This window comes from Coffea arabica, chromosome 4e (assembly GCF_036785885.1).
Source record: "Coffea arabica cultivar ET-39 chromosome 4e, Coffea Arabica ET-39 HiFi, whole genome shotgun sequence".
In the NCBI taxonomy this organism is placed as follows: Eukaryota; Viridiplantae; Streptophyta; class Magnoliopsida; order Gentianales; family Rubiaceae; genus Coffea; species Coffea arabica.
This window is the reverse complement of record NC_092317.1, coordinates 47,446,648-47,460,558: the sequence shown is the minus strand read 5'-3', so window position 1 is coordinate 47,460,558 and position 13,911 is coordinate 47,446,648. Positions and strand designations below refer to the sequence as shown.

At 33.9% G+C, this 13,911-nt stretch overlaps 1 protein-coding gene across 1 annotated transcript; it reads left to right on the top strand.

The window, feature by feature from the left end:
• Positions 1 to 4,507: 4,507 nt before the first annotated feature.
• Positions 4,508 to 8,784, top strand: LOC113741635 (WRKY transcription factor 72A-like). Its single transcript, XM_027269221.2, has 6 exons — positions 4,508 to 4,732; positions 5,115 to 5,195; positions 6,096 to 6,173; positions 6,313 to 6,855; positions 6,950 to 7,063; positions 7,620 to 8,784. Exons 1-6 carry the CDS (start codon positions 4,607 to 4,609, stop codon positions 8,574 to 8,576), a joined length of 1,899 nt encoding a protein of 632 aa, XP_027125022.1. The 5' UTR covers positions 4,508 to 4,606; the 3' UTR covers positions 8,577 to 8,784.
• Positions 8,785 to 13,911: the final 5,127 nt, after the last annotated feature.

Genomic DNA, 13,911 nt, shown 5'->3' with positions numbered 1-13,911 from the left:
ATTTGAATATTTTTTTAATTTTTTAAGGAGAAGATAGATCTCTGCAAATCCTCTTTTTTTAATTTCAATCATTAAGGTAAAGATTTTTGTGGGAAAGAGGAAGAATTAAATAAAGAAGAAAGAGAAAAAGAAATAAAAGAAAGGAAAACAAGGTAAATGAAAAGTCAAAATAATGCAAGGGCAATTTTGTCCTAAAGGGGGTTAAGTGAGCAAAATTAAAGGTTAGGGGGTAAACTGAGAAATGGGGTATCTTTTAAGGGGATAAAATGTGATTAACCCTATTACTTAAGTTGATTAAACAAGAACCTGTGACATAAAGGCAATCGTTTACCAAACTTTAATTTCAAACAATACAAGCAAGTGGACATAAAAAACCTTAATCATGCTACAGACACATACATGCATATATTCTTAATGAAGAATAGTTGAGACGTATAATGAAGTTTTCCACATTTAGCATTTTTTCCAATAAATTCAAGCAGGAATTTTGCAGACTAAAATTGCAATAAAACGACCAAGTGGCTAAAACTCAGTTTTAGAATATATAGTTAACCTGGCATTTTTGGAAACAAGTTGTAGCATCCAGTTGGAATATTATCTGTAGGACTTGATAGATTCATGGCTGCTGAAGGAGACTTGTGTCAAATTTTTCATGAAAAAGATCTTTCAATATGGTACCTAAGTGACTTTTCTCCAGGTGGGGATCGTATTAAATTCTTCATGATATGAGCAGTTTCACAAATCAAAGACCTACAGTTTCTCCGTCTGTGTAGCGATTAATCTTGCATTTTACTTTTCTGAATTTCTAGAAAATATCTTAAGGACGAAATTAGTTTCCACCATGCTTCCACTGTTTCTAGTTTTCTAACTTCCTGTTTTAAGGATTGGACATGATTTACAGGTTGAGACTGAAGAATTTTGACTCTTCATCCAGGTTGTACATTCTTTCCATTCTCTTGGAACGAATTCGTTTTCATGTAATTATTTGAGATTTTTTTTTTTTTTTTTTTAGAAAAAGATACACATACCGAACAATATTAAGTAGTGGAAAGGACGTTATTTTTTTTTGCAACTAGCAACATATTTTTTTTTTATTTAAGAAAATTTTGACAGAGTTTCCCCTTATAAATGGACGAAAACTCCTTGCCAACAAATATAAATTGAAGAAAAAAAATCACATGGCACTTACTACATTCTAAGTCTACGAAAGTTTGAAAAACCCAATTGATCAAGAGCAAAATCATCTCTCACCATGCGAGGCACTTCACAGAAAGATTCATACGTCGAAATAATTCGGGATTCCGCTCCAATTTTTGCAAGACGGTACCTTCTGTACTTTAGCAGTTCCTGTAGATATTCTCGTGACCGCCATGAACACCGTGCTTTCCCATGAATGATTCCCTTACAACTTGTGTCCTAAAGTTGGGAAACGACATTGAATCTAGAGCTACAATGGCTTTAACCACAGATGGCAGCTCTTGAGGTAAGTTAAAGACTCGCTGTGATCCCAAGTTCAAGCTGGCTAATTTATCTGCTGCACCGTTTGCCTCTCTGAAGACATGTGAAATCTGAACTGAAGCCTGAGCTACTATTTTCCTGATATGACGTAGTGTATTGCATAGGGGCCATTTGGCCAGAGAGTTCGATTGAATCAGTCTTACCAACACCGCCGAATCGACTTCAGCAGCAAAACCATCCATGCCTCTTTGAACACACAAAGTCAGTGGAAAGGACGTTATTAAGATCAAAGGACTGGAAATTAAGAGCACAATAAAATTGCAGTTGAAAAGAGATCCTAAGTGCATGCATGAAATCTTTTTTTTTTTTTGGATAGAAAAGAAATTTTTATTAAGAAGAAACCAAGTCCAAATCCATTAAATTATTGAATTGTTACATACTAAACTAAACTGGTACATTTGAGTGAATACACATTAAGTGATAAGTAAATAATTTATCGCTTATTTTTAGGAACAAGTTTTATCTAAGAAATACAGTGTCACTTAATTAATTCAGATGATCAATTTTTTATTATCAAACGCATATAAACATGTTAAAATCTGAATTCATTAAGTTTAAATGCTGAATTGGGTTATCAAACAAGACCTAAGTTCCATATTATCAAAATCTTTGACAAAGCAAAAGTGAATCAAGAAATTTTTAGCAATTAGGGGTCTAAGATTAGGCCACATCAATTGCCATCCCATTCCCTTCCGGCCCCCAATCATATCGTGCATCACCCCTGCAATGGTCTAGAATCTCTTACCTTGTGTTTCACAAGGTACATGCATACACCACATAATTGATTTGTTCATTCAACTTCAACGAAAGAATAATTGGATCTGACAATTATTTTTGACTCACTTCCAGACCAATGCATAACACAAATAAAACAAGGCCGTGAAAAGTGAAAACCCTACAAGTAAACTAAGGAGGTCTTTGGTTCGTATTCAAGAATCAAAATCATATTAGGAACATGAAATGTGGTCTGCCGTTCTTTGTATTATGTTCTTCAAGCTATTTTCAGTACAGATTTCTCTAGCTGCAATGGGGATGGTTAGACTTTCTGATTAAATATAGGGTAAAAAACAAAAAAGCTCCTGTGGTAAACCTAATACACAGAATAATTAAATTCTGTGGTAAACCACTATAAATTAAATTCAGAGAGTGCTTTTTCATCACAGTTTTTATGCAATTACTCACACAGATTACAAACTACATATGTGAACTGCTTAATTATGCATGTAGAATTAAACAAGACATACACATAATTGATTTTTTTAAAAAAAAAATTAAAAACTAGGTTAGTTAACCGGTTGATGTTACCTTGAGTAAAGGTATTGAAATTACAACATTATCTCTGAACAATTGTAAGTCAAAATGTTCCATAGTTTCTTATTTCACTCTTTTTTTTTTCTAGGAGATTATGTTTAGGAGTTCATACCTCTGAAATCATATATCACTTACAAAAGTTATTATAGATCGTCCATCAATACAACCTTCACATAAACAGTGAGATTCAAACACACAATCTTTTATAAGGATTTAAACACATGATCTTTTTTTTTGTGAAAAAGTGATATGTCGTTACAAATTGAGTTAACTTGTATTGGACTAGTTTCTGATTTCACAATGATAATTTGTATTCCCACGTCCACAAATTGCCACATTTTTATGGCAATGCTTAAGCCCCTATTTTTCACCTCCACAACCGTAGTTTATCCATATGAGCTCCCCATAATTGTCCAAGAGAAAACGACATTAAAGTCAACCGCATGGGACAACCTAGCATACTCGTATTTGAAACAACGTTTGACTTGCGGAGGACAGACTTCCGGCAGTCATCGGAACTGATTTCGACGGTGGTGAAAAAGTTTGACCGGTACTGTAGACGGGACGGTGTGGCCATATGACTTTTTTTGCGTAACTCAGGAATCTTAGTAGCTGTTACTGTGCTAATAGTAGTCGTATTACAAGACTTAGGACCTAAAAAAACTGCACACGGTCGGAGCGGGGCGTGGGCAGTGGGGACCCGATTATTGCGGCTCAAACCCCTCCTTTTTCTTTTCTTTTTTTTCGTCCTTTTTGTTCTCTCTGACATGTTATACCTAAAAGACTTAAACGTTGAAGTTGAATTCTTCCCTTCAATTTGTGATTGTTTAACATCAAAGTAGTGCAATTGGCTCATCCTAGAGTTACGTATGACTTTGGGGTCAATGGTCCTTATCATGGAGGGATTGAGACTTTAGTTGTCTCAAAGTTAATTGGACCGTAAAATGTATGTGCTAACGTAATAAATATACGCGTTAAGATAACGTGTGGATATATATATGAAGACAATAATGCAAAGAAACAAAATAATTTTTTCGAATAATTGAAAGTCGGGTTGTGGATTCAATTTCGTCCATCAAAACTCAAATTAAACTTACTTGCTCCAATCATTGTATGGTGCAATTGGGATTTAGGGTCGGAACGGTTGCAGGAAACAATCGTTCTAGAAGGTTGATGGCCAAGATTTGGTCCAAAAAAAATATATATGATTCAAATTTCATCTTGTACATCATTTTTCACATCATGTGTAGGGTTCACAAAATTTTGTTGTATAAGTACATGTTGTGCAAAGTGAATTACATCGTGTGCAAAATATACAAAACCGATCCGAACAGTTTTTCTGTTGACTGTTCCTGCCCCAAATCCGGTGCAATTGCTTTGCCAATTATAAGGTATCCCTTCCCATATAGATTGGGTTCGATTTTCAGTGTTCTTCTCTTTCCCTTTATATATATATATATAAACTTGAAATTACAATCTTAGAATATAATTTAAAATAATTTCTTTCAATTTTCATTGTCCCGATTAAGTCTAACTAGTCGCATACTCTAATTTCCCATCTAAAATCATTTGAAAAAGAAAAAAAAATGATTCTACAACTGGGCCATTGACACTTCTGTTTGTGTGTGCCTGTAATAGGTGAAAGCCAGTTAGATTGAATAATTTAGACAAGTCAAATACTGCCGGCTCTCTCTCCTCATAAAAGAAAGACCATTGTGTTATCAAATACATTATCAGTCCATACAAGTCTTGGTAGAGATAGGAAGAGGAAGAAGACATGGATATGGAGGCTGCTCCAAGAAAATCTGTCCATGGAGGTAGTTCAGTCAAGAAGGAAGATCAGCAGAAGAAAGCTGAATCAAGTGGTGATGAAGATTGCTGTACAGAAGAGGTTTTCCTTAAGGTAATTAACTTAATCTTCTTCTTCTTTTCAGCAATTATATTTTCTGATTCTTAGAAACAAGCCTAGATGACAAGAAATATTTGTTGAAATCCATCAGTTTTATGAAACCATCTGAACATGTTATTACTTCGGAACGTTAACTGCCAATAATCAGAGCTGAACGCAGAAGATAAAGGTTTATATTTTCAAGAAAACATCATGAGGATAGTAATAGATTGAGGTCTAGCACCTTTTGGACTTTTTCTACCTTATTTGGCATCACATTAGAAAGTGAATTTTCGTTTTCGGGCTTTTTGTTTTCAATATAAGATGCTAATTAAAGAGCTATCAATTTTGTGGTGTATACTATTGAATCCGAACCTGATGCTACTGGCTATTGCAGGCTGGAAATGGAAAAGGAGGTCAGGATGATAAAATACACCAATCCTCACCTAATCGACAGGATTTTACAAGTAAAATACAGGTACAAAAAAGTTCCTTTACTCATCGATCCCATGATAGTTTTAGAATATACCAAATTTATCATTGCGATCAGAAACAAAAGTAGAAGCTTCATTTAGACATCTTTGGTCCTCAAGTTATTTTTCGTTTTCCTAATGCATAGTCTGTATAATTCCCCCCCCCCCCCCCCCCCCCCAAAAAAAAGGGTTCGAATTTTACGGCCAGTCTCATGCAAGAAAACTTTTACATCTAATGGTTCTAGACCGAATTAAGTACCTTTAATTAGCAATTTCATTTTTTGTGGTGAATCCTTTAGCAAACGAATGAAATTCAAACACTACTCACCATGTACTTCAATAATGACGATAGAAAAAATGAAAATTGGATCTACTTTCCAAGTGTGAAACCTGCAAATGAAGGTTGTCGATGAAAGGCATATTGTTCTCAATCTTGTTCTTCTTCAAAAGGTTAGACCATCACACATTAATTATTATTCAATACTCTTAAAAAACATTTCGGCTACCTGCAAAACCTTTGACCGCTGTTAATGGTTTATACGTGACCGTCACTGTTTTCATTTGTTCAAAAACCACTAGGTACGACTTTGAACAAAACAAATTTTTATGTACAACAGCCAAATTAATATTGTTCTCGTCTTTGATTATGCCACTTGTCAATTAAATGTCAAAAATCTCCTAACCTGCTATAGTATTGTTGAGTAAGATATGAATCTTATTAAATTCTATCTAGCATAGGTATCTACATGACAAACTCTTAGATCCTTGAATGTTTACCTAATGCATTACACTAATTTTGGGGAAAACATTAATTAAATTTTTTTTTGATAATTAATTAGCAAAGTGTAAACCCTATTTTGTTTATGTATTTCCCTAAATATGTTACTAAACCTATATTTTGACAGGGCTTTTTCATGCCTAAGATGGAAATGACATCCTCAGAGTTCAACTCTAATGTATCTTCTTCAGCCCAAGCGGGACAGGTTAGCACTTTAATAATTTCAATATCATTTGCTATTGAGCAAAAACAATGTTGTCGATACATATTATGTACTCATCTATACTAATATTGTACATGATTAGTCTGGTACAAATGTACTCATTTTGCATGTGATAATGTAGGCTGATCTTCTTAAATCAACAAAAGCTGAAATGGGAGAAGTGATGGAAGAAAATCAAAGGCTGAGAATGTACTTAGATCGAGCAATGAAGGACTACCGAGCCCTTCAGATGCAGTTCAATGATATGGTTCAGCAGGAACCTAATAAATCTAGTAGCACAATAACCACTCATCAAGAAACTGAAGAACCTGAACTCGTCTCCCTAAGTCTTGGAATGAGTTCAAGTGATGGGAAGAAAGATGATCATTTTTCCAGCAAAAACCACGGGAAAGAAAAGGTCGATAAGGATGGTGAGGATGATAAAAAGGTGTTGGCACTTGGATTGGACTGCAACTTTGAGTTGCCAAAAGATCAAGAGAATGAGCCTTCACCTAATCCCAGCCTGGAGGCTAGCTCAGGAGAAGTGAAGGAAGAAGAAGGTGGGGAAAAATGGCCACCACAGAAAAGTCTCAAGAATGTGAGAAGCGAAGAAGATGAGGTTTCCCAGCAAAACCCTGCCAAAAGAGCTAGGGTTTCTGTGAGAGTCCGATGTGACACCCCAACGGTAAGAGTAGATCACAGTTGCATCTTAGTTGGGGATATTAATGTAACAAAGAAATGTTTAGAAGGCTTTTTTCTTTGCTTTTTCGTCAATCCAGATGAACGATGGATGTCAGTGGAGGAAATATGGACAGAAGATTGCAAAAGGGAATCCATGTCCTCGAGCATATTATCGTTGCACTGTTGCACCCAACTGCCCTGTGAGAAAGCAGGTAGGATTTATGTGTGTTTGGATGTTGAATGTCTGAAGTAAGCTTAGTTTATATAGTTCTTTAATGTGTGTGTGTGTGTGTGTTTTTTTTTTTTGGTGGTAATAGAGGATCGCAATCATGAATTGCTCATGTTTAATCAACAATAACCACTTGTTAAAACTACAATCATATTACTTTAAACTTCGATTTATTTTGTATATGCACTTCTATTCTTAAAATGGACTCTCATTTTCTTTTGCATGTCACACTTGAATCTTGATAATAGTGATAATAGTTGTTTGAAACTTTGCACGGTCACGTCATGCGATTAGGTGAAAAAGAACAATGTTTATTCACAACGAGATGTTGAAATATTCAAAAATGATGATTACATCCTAATAAAGTCCTTAGAATGATACTTATTTCGACAAATAAACGTTTATTAGTTAAGTTTTTTCCATTTAATTACTTGTTCCGTTAGTCATGCTATTTAAATTTTACTGAGTCAAAAGTCAAGTAGCTGCAATGATGGCATTAAATTGTGGAGAAAGTGATTTTTCATTGCCAAATTTTGTAGGTGCAGAGATGTGCTGAGGACATGTCCATTTTGATAACCACATATGAAGGAACGCACAACCATCCACTTCCTGTCTCAGCCACAGCAATGGCTTCCACCACTTCGGCTGCCGCTTCCATGCTAATGTCTGGTTCCACAACCTCCACTTCAGGCCTTCTACCTCCGTCAAATTTCGCCTCGGCTAATCTCAATGGACTAAACTTTTTCCTCTCAGATAATTCGAAACCAAAGCCATTTTACCTGCCAAATTCTTCACTCTCGTCTTCACCTTCATTTCCAACAATCACACTAGACCTCACCACAAGCTCAAACGCTTCTTCCAATCTAACCAAACTGGGTAGTTTTCCTCCTAGATCATATTCTGCAACACGAGATCTCAACTTCAGCTCTCTTGAATCCAATGCATTGCCTCTCTCATGGAACAATGGAGTCCTTAGCTATGGACCTCAAGCTCAACCCTACAATAAAAACCAAAGTATTAGTTCCCTAAACTTTGGAAGACAGCCACAAGAAACCCTTTACCAATCTTATTCACAAAAGAATCATCCTATATTGAACTCTTCTGCACAGCAATCTCTGCCAGCAGAAACCATTGCAGCTGCAACTAAAGCAATCACATCAGACCCTAGCTTCCAATCTGCATTAGCGGCTGCTCTCACATCCATCATCGGCTCCGGGGCTGGTGGCACAACTGGAGCTCCAGCTAGCCAAACATCAGCAGATAAATCCGGCCAGAATTTGAAGCTGAATGATCAATCATTTCCTATTCTTTCTAGCTTCCCATCATCCACTTCAACCGTGAACAAATGTGCTCCAACCTTTCTCAATTCTTCCAAACCACCATCTTCAGCGAATTCTCAGCCCGGAAGCTTGATGTTCTTATCACCTTCATTGTCGTTCCCTACTCCTAGCAATAAATCTACATCTCCAGGAGACAACAGGGACCGTATAAGTTAATCCTTTATTCCCCCTTTTTGTGCATGGTTTTTGGCAACCTTGCAACTCTCTCTCTCTCTCTCCCTCCTTTTTTTTTTAAGGATAGGTATAAATTAAGATATTAAAGAAAGATTTGTAATTTTGTATAAGGAAAGAAATTGTGCATTGGGATTTTAATTTTTTTTCTCTTTCTTTGAATTTTCGAAATAAATAAATTAATATTCATCAAGGAATGATGTATGGTATTGAAAATTTGTGCATGTGGGATGGTGACCAGGGGTGATTAGAGTTGAATAATCGCCACATTTTAATGTTTGTTATGACAAGTTGACGTATCGTCCATGTGAATATTGATTTGTAGATGTTATAGTTTGACTGGATCTTTGTGTTGGCTCATCTGAGCTGGTCTTCTGCTCTAATCAATTGGTAACCAAGTCTACCACGATAGGGATGTTTCTTCTATCTCCATTCAAAACTGCTAAATGACAAGACTTATTAGTCACATGCGTTTACCATCAATGGGTGGACTAATAAGTATGTTATCCATGCAAGTTAGGTGTGGAGGACATTCATTTCCAGACGTTTCAGGAAACAAACAAATGCTAATTCGTAAAGAACCATAATTACTTGCCACATGATGTAACTTTCAAAGTTATGGAAGTGTGTGTGTATATATATATATATATATATATACCGTTTTTCTAACAGGTGCCTCCATGTTAAGTTAAGTTATATTTCAAATGTTATATTTTTGAAAATATAAGATGAATTAGAAAAAATAAATAAATACAAGGATGTCAGATAAGATTAGATAGGAAAGGTATATAAACACAAAGGAGGATAATAATTATTAGTGTATGTATATATATATATATGATAGATTAGGTAAATAATAGATATGTTAATGAGTGCCCTAAGGTACTCGTTAAACCCATATAATATATATATATGAAGGTATAATTTCTGTAACCTCTATCAAGTACCGAGTACTCATATAATTCTTAAATCAAGTTGATAATTTCTACATATAAAATCTGTATGAATTTTGAACCACCTTTTCAATTTACAACTACTCAAGAAAATTCATATAGAATAGCATTAGCAACTCTTAAACAATCAGATACATATTATTATTTTGATAAAATTTTAGAAGGTCTAGAAACACTAGATCAGTGTTTAGCATATATACAAATAGAAGAATCTAGATTAGTAAAAGTAGCACACCACCATCCCGCATCCTTTCTCAGAAATATTAGACAAGCAAAAGTAGATTTACTTTGGCACGAAATATATATATATGATAGATTAGGTAAATAATAGATATGTTAATGAGTGCCCTAAGGTACTCGTTAAACCCATATAATATATATATATATGTATATATATATACTTCTTCTAACGTGTGACACAAAATGTAACTACAAAAGTCATGAACGTTTATAACACATATGTCGTGTTCATTGGAGATTGGTGGAGTTCTACTATGATATTATAACATGAATTTTGTCTATAAATACCTTAATTTTGCATTGCTAAAAGGTCCTGAAAAATTTTTTTCTTGCCCAAATGTCTTATTTCGATTATTCAAACTTGAAACTTACTTTGGATATGCTCGTACCTGGCAAATTATACATGAAAAGCATCAGATATGACAAGGTATAACTGGATTTCAATTCATTTTTTTCATACCACAAAATGCTACTAAACCCTTTACTCTAAATAAATCCAACCATCCAGATGTCCAAAAAATCTCAGCGTACGTAGACATCTCAAAGCCACTGATAAAGTCTTACATTTGGATAAAATTCGGCCTAGACGTTTCATTTCCACATCAAGTAATCGGTCCGAGTAAGTTGGAAAAATCCCATTGCCCGAATAAAAATCCAGGAGGACTAAGGATGATAAGCAGCATATCAGGGAAAGGATATGAAGTCAATTTGGAGTTGGAAGGGTTTAATGTGTTTAACTCATGTCCCAAAACTGTAAATTTAAGGGTTAATTTCAATTTTCACTCTTCAACTATATCCAAATTCTCATTTTGGTCCCTATATTTTAAAGTATGACACTTTAATACCTAAGCATAAATTCGATTTTACTTTAGTTTGCAAAATATAAAATGTGCTCACTTAGTCCCTAAAATATAAAACTTTTCCCATTTCCGACCACAATGTTACTTAAGCTAGACAAATTTTATATTTTAGAAATTACCCACACTAAAGTTTAGAGACCCAAGTAAAAATGTTGGTATAATTGAAGGGCACTTTTTTATTTTATTTTCAATCGCTCCCTCTTTACCACCCAACCCAACCCAACCTCCCCCATATTTGAAGGATGCAAAGTGAACTTAGTCCTAAAATTAACCGTTGTTTCGCTCTCCAGGCACATTCAATTGAAGAGTGCTGGTATTATTTTTTGTTGACCTTAGTCTTCATGTGCATTGGAAAAGGCTGGATGGCGAGTTGATGACTCGGCCTGCTGTGGTTTGTCAAGGGGTAACTGAGTTTGAGGGACAGTTGATGCATTCGTGCGTAGCATGTGGTCTCTCCCTTAGATGAACTTAGATTAGATTTTTATAGCTGGTATTAATTAATTTTTGTTTTGCATTTCCTACAAGTTACCAATCAATATGAAATAAGCACTAGAAGTTTAGTTTTGTTGACTTTATATATCTGCTTTTGTGGATGTAAAATATGATTACTAAAGTGATTAGCTCCCTAACTTAAAGATTTCAGGAGTTTCCAGAGTTGTTGGTCGTCAATTTGGTTTTTGATTCTAAGAGTCTGGTAAATTCAGACATACTACCCTTCTTTTACTACTCAATTTTGACTTTTAATACTTAGTATGTAGTAGTAGTAGTAGTCCTAGTCCTCATCATTCAGCAAAGTATCGAGGCAAAATTTTTCTTGTTGCATGCTGTTTTTTTATGGCAATTATGAGCTTGAATTAGGGAAAACAATTAACCTAATATATGTACACTAAAAGATTAAAAAATAAATAAATGGCCATGAGGAGCAACTAAAAGATAAAAAATATATATCAATAGACATGTCTTGGTATATGACTTTTACAATTTTCATATTTTTCCTTGGGTTATCTCCGTGAAATTTTAGTCGAAGATAACTTGAAGATTTAGTTCTACAAGTAATTGTGGGATCGAATTAATTTTTATTGTTTCTTTTATTCATTGGTAGTTGTGCATTTTCTAGATTAATTTCTTATGATTGCTATGTTGAGTTGAATATCAAAGGCTTGATATTTAATTGAATTAGATAATCTACTGCCAATTGAAATAGTTGAATCATTAATTATTTGACTATTTTAATCAATGTGATAACTAGTATGATTGGATTTCTGTCAGAGAGACGTACGATCTAATTTAAATAAACCCTTGTACTGCATTTGTTAGTTAGAACTAGACTTTTCTAGTTTTTACTACAATTGAGAGATTGAATCCTATAGTTATAGCTAGGGCTACCTCCTCATTAGAGATATAGTTAATGGTCGTACCATAACTATCGACATAATAAAAAAAAATTGGCTGAACTAGTTTACCAATAAATGATTGAATTTATTATTGCATTAATGATCGGTTGTATGAACCATCTCTAAAAGTTACTCCTTTGACTAGAGCTTTGCTTATTATTGATTTAATTTTAGTATAATTCTATTTAATTACTTTTATGTGAAATAATTATTTAATTTAATTCTTCAAAAACCCCTAATTAACTCTTACTCTAAAGAAACAAATTTCCTCCAATTCCTATGGAGACAATCCTACTCACCGCTATATACTAGTTACATTTTCTTGAGTAGGTACTTGATTGTTGAATAGATTCGACATCTGTCACCAATCTAAGTTTTCAACCACTTTTTACCTTAAATCCATCACGTAATCTATATATAGCCATTTTGTGGGGTAAAAATGTTAGATCCCACTTGCAATTTAACAAATGATACAATCTGTATTTATTTTTGTCACTACAAGAGTGCAATTCAAAATTTTTGTACATAAAAAACGTAGTGATTTCAAGCTAAAAAGTGATCGAAAATTTAGATTGAGATCTAATTTTGCTAATTTAAATTTGTAAGGGACATAAAATTAACATTTTAAAAGTGAATGATAAAAAAATTCATTTGGCCAAATGTGAGAGATGTTTTGAACAATTTTTCCAAATAAAAAACTTATATTTGTAAATTTGATATTTGAAATTTGTGGAGACAAAAATAATTAAATGCATCAAAATAAGAGCAAACAGCAAAAGTAGTCACTAAACTACGTGGAGTTCCCTATTTTGGTCACTAGCTAAATTTTGTATTTAGACAAAATAGTCGTTTAACTAATGAGGCTAATTCTTTAGATTATTGGCACAAAAAAAAAGGACAAGTATTGATTTGATACCATCCTATTCCCAAACTAGTCAGCACAGCAGCCCGCAACCTTTTTTTTTTTTTTTTTTTTGTTAAATTGCAGCATGGCAGCCTCAATTTTTTTTTTTTCAGAAATGCAACATAATTGTAGAAAAAAAAAATTGGCCATTGGGTTTAGGAGAAGTAATGGATGAATTAGTAGTATTAAAATTTTTTAGAGTGTGAATTGTGTATAGTTATGTAGTATAAGTTATATATTTAAGACCAAGCACAACCTTTTGATTCAGAAAATAAGCGTCCAATTATAAAATTACATTATGTTATATTATATGAGTTATGCAATTAAAATAATTCATCTAATCACTTACATTGTTGTATTTTGACATATATATATATATATATATTATTACTGTACTTTAAAACTGATGGCCTGATATTATTTTGATTCAGAAAAATTGATGGCCTTATCAACACCAGCAGTGATCAACATGGCAGGCTTATGAAACGGGATGATGCCAAGGGCCGCTCTCCAATGTTTGGCTCGGAGTTTCTTCGTTTGAGCTGTTCGACAGCGATGCAAAGAGAGGGAGAGGGAGGGAAAAGAGAGAAGAATAGAATGAAATGAGAAAGGGGCGGAGAGTTTTTTGCCTCCCACTATAGTTTAGGAACATGATTGTGTTAGACTAACGATTGACGGATTTTTTTTTTTTTTTTTTACCTATAGTCTAAGGAATTAGCCAACTAATGAAAAATATATATTTTTGGTCACTCAGCTAACAAAGACTTTCATATCTAATCATTCAATTGATGAAAGCACATATTAAGAGTCTGTTTGATAACATACAAAAATACTGAGACTGAATTTTTTCAGACATTCAGATGTTTTGGGTGTTTGATAAATAAAAATTTATCTACTGAACTTGTTAAGTAGTGTTGAACTTGTGTGTAATTTTTTCAGTACAAGAATCCTAACTGAATGCTTAATTCT